The sequence below is a fragment of the Triticum dicoccoides genome, chromosome 5B (genome assembly GCF_002162155.2).
Source record: "Triticum dicoccoides isolate Atlit2015 ecotype Zavitan chromosome 5B, WEW_v2.0, whole genome shotgun sequence".
Classification (NCBI taxonomy): domain Eukaryota; kingdom Viridiplantae; phylum Streptophyta; class Magnoliopsida; order Poales; family Poaceae; genus Triticum; species Triticum dicoccoides.
Window position 1 is genome coordinate 416,178,275 of NC_041389.1, and position 1,475 is coordinate 416,179,749.

Below are 1,475 nucleotides of genomic sequence, written 5' to 3' on the forward strand. Positions count from 1 at the left end.
GATAGAATTGGAGTCCTTGGCTGCGATGGTTAGCCATGCGCCTGCCCATGACAGGAGGTAGGTGATTCCTCAAACAGAACACACAACAGTAAGCAATCAACACTATATACTCCGTCTGTAAAGAAATATAAGAGCATTTAGAAAACTACTCTAGTGATCCAAACGCTCTTATATTTCTTTACGGAGGGAGTACATGACAAAAGAAGTGTTCTTTTTGCTAGCAAGTGTTTAACTCTACAGGACGTGTGAAGAATCAGCATAGGTGGACTTTAACCAGTATCTAGAGGGTGTTTCATCATGCCATCAACTTCAGCACGCAAAATCAAACAACAAAAACGCAGTCATCTAAGCTAAACAAACTCATTGAGGAGTATCACAATTGAGGGAAAAGTGGTACCTTTTTCGGTGTCAAGCAAGAGGATATAATCAGACATCACACATTCACCAGACAGGTTTCTCCTTCCTCTCATAAATAGTTCATCATTTATTTAACTATCCATTACTCAGTGAACAGAGGTGGTTTCCCCGCCCTCTGTGCCTAGACCATACAACACACCAGCATATTTCTCAGTTAATCCGCCGAAGTACGACTCCTTGAGCTTGTTGAAGGAGAGCGCGGTGAGCAGAGAATCGGAGCCTGCCTGATGGCAGATCCCGACCCGCTCGACGTCGAGCAGCTCAGCGAGCTTGTTCAGCCCGCCGTGGAGGCTATTGCAGAATCTCATCAAGTGTTTGATGTCGTAGATCACGGGGAAGTAAATCCTGATGAGGTCGAAGAATCCGGAGCTGGTGTCCGGCAGGTTGGAGCCGGTGAGCAGCTTGAGCAAGTAGCCGAAGTCGTAGCCGCTGTGGAAGGTGACCCAGTGGATCTCGGCGTTGAGGACGACGCCGGAGGACATGAGCAGCTCGGCGAAGCGGCGCGAGTCGGCCCCCTCGGTGGCGTGGCGGGCGAAGTCGATCCCGCTGCGACGCAGCAGGTCGATGGAGTCCGCGGCGGCGACGTCGGTGCGCGGGTCGAAGCCCCGGAAGTTGAACTGCCAGACGCAGGGGCGGCCGTCCGGGCCGAGGGCGGGGAGGCCGCCGCGCTCGTCGGAGAAGGTGAGGCCGAGCTGGATGAGCTTGAGCATGTCGACGTTGGCCTTGAGCGTGGCGTAGTTGAAGTCGGCGTTGGACTTGAAGGTGCCGAGCGGGCGGCAGACGACGCCGGGGAACTCGGTGTCCATGGCGACGTAGGGGTAGTCGTCGACGATCTCCCGGATCACGGCGAACTCGGCCTCGAGGTTCTCCGCCCACACCTCGCGGATCTCCACCCCGTCGGGCTTCTCTACGGTCGGCGTCGCCATCGGCTACCGGGCATCAAAGATTCGAGCTGTCCTCCCCTCTCCTTCCTGGAAGCGTCGGAGCTGGGTGGTGCGGCGGAGCGGGAGGCGGCGGGGCCCACGGGCGAGCGGCGAAGGGCGGGGAGGCGGGGGCGG

At 56.6% G+C, this 1,475-nt stretch overlaps 1 protein-coding gene across 1 annotated transcript; it reads right to left on the reverse strand.

The window, feature by feature from the left end:
- Positions 1-421: 421 nt before the first annotated feature.
- On the reverse strand, positions 422-1,469 carry LOC119309699 (probable CCR4-associated factor 1 homolog 7). Its single transcript, XM_037585649.1, has one exon. The coding sequence runs from the start codon at positions 1,341-1,343 to the stop codon at positions 504-506; it is 840 nt and encodes a 279-aa protein (XP_037441546.1). The 5' UTR covers positions 1,344-1,469; the 3' UTR covers positions 422-503.
- Positions 1,470-1,475: the final 6 nt, after the last annotated feature.

What these genes read in the sequence shown, in the direction of transcription:
- LOC119309699 (XM_037585649.1), bottom strand. Translation starts at nt 1,343, where the DNA reads ATGGCGACGCCGACCGTAGAGAAGCCCGACGGGGTGGAGATCCGCGAG.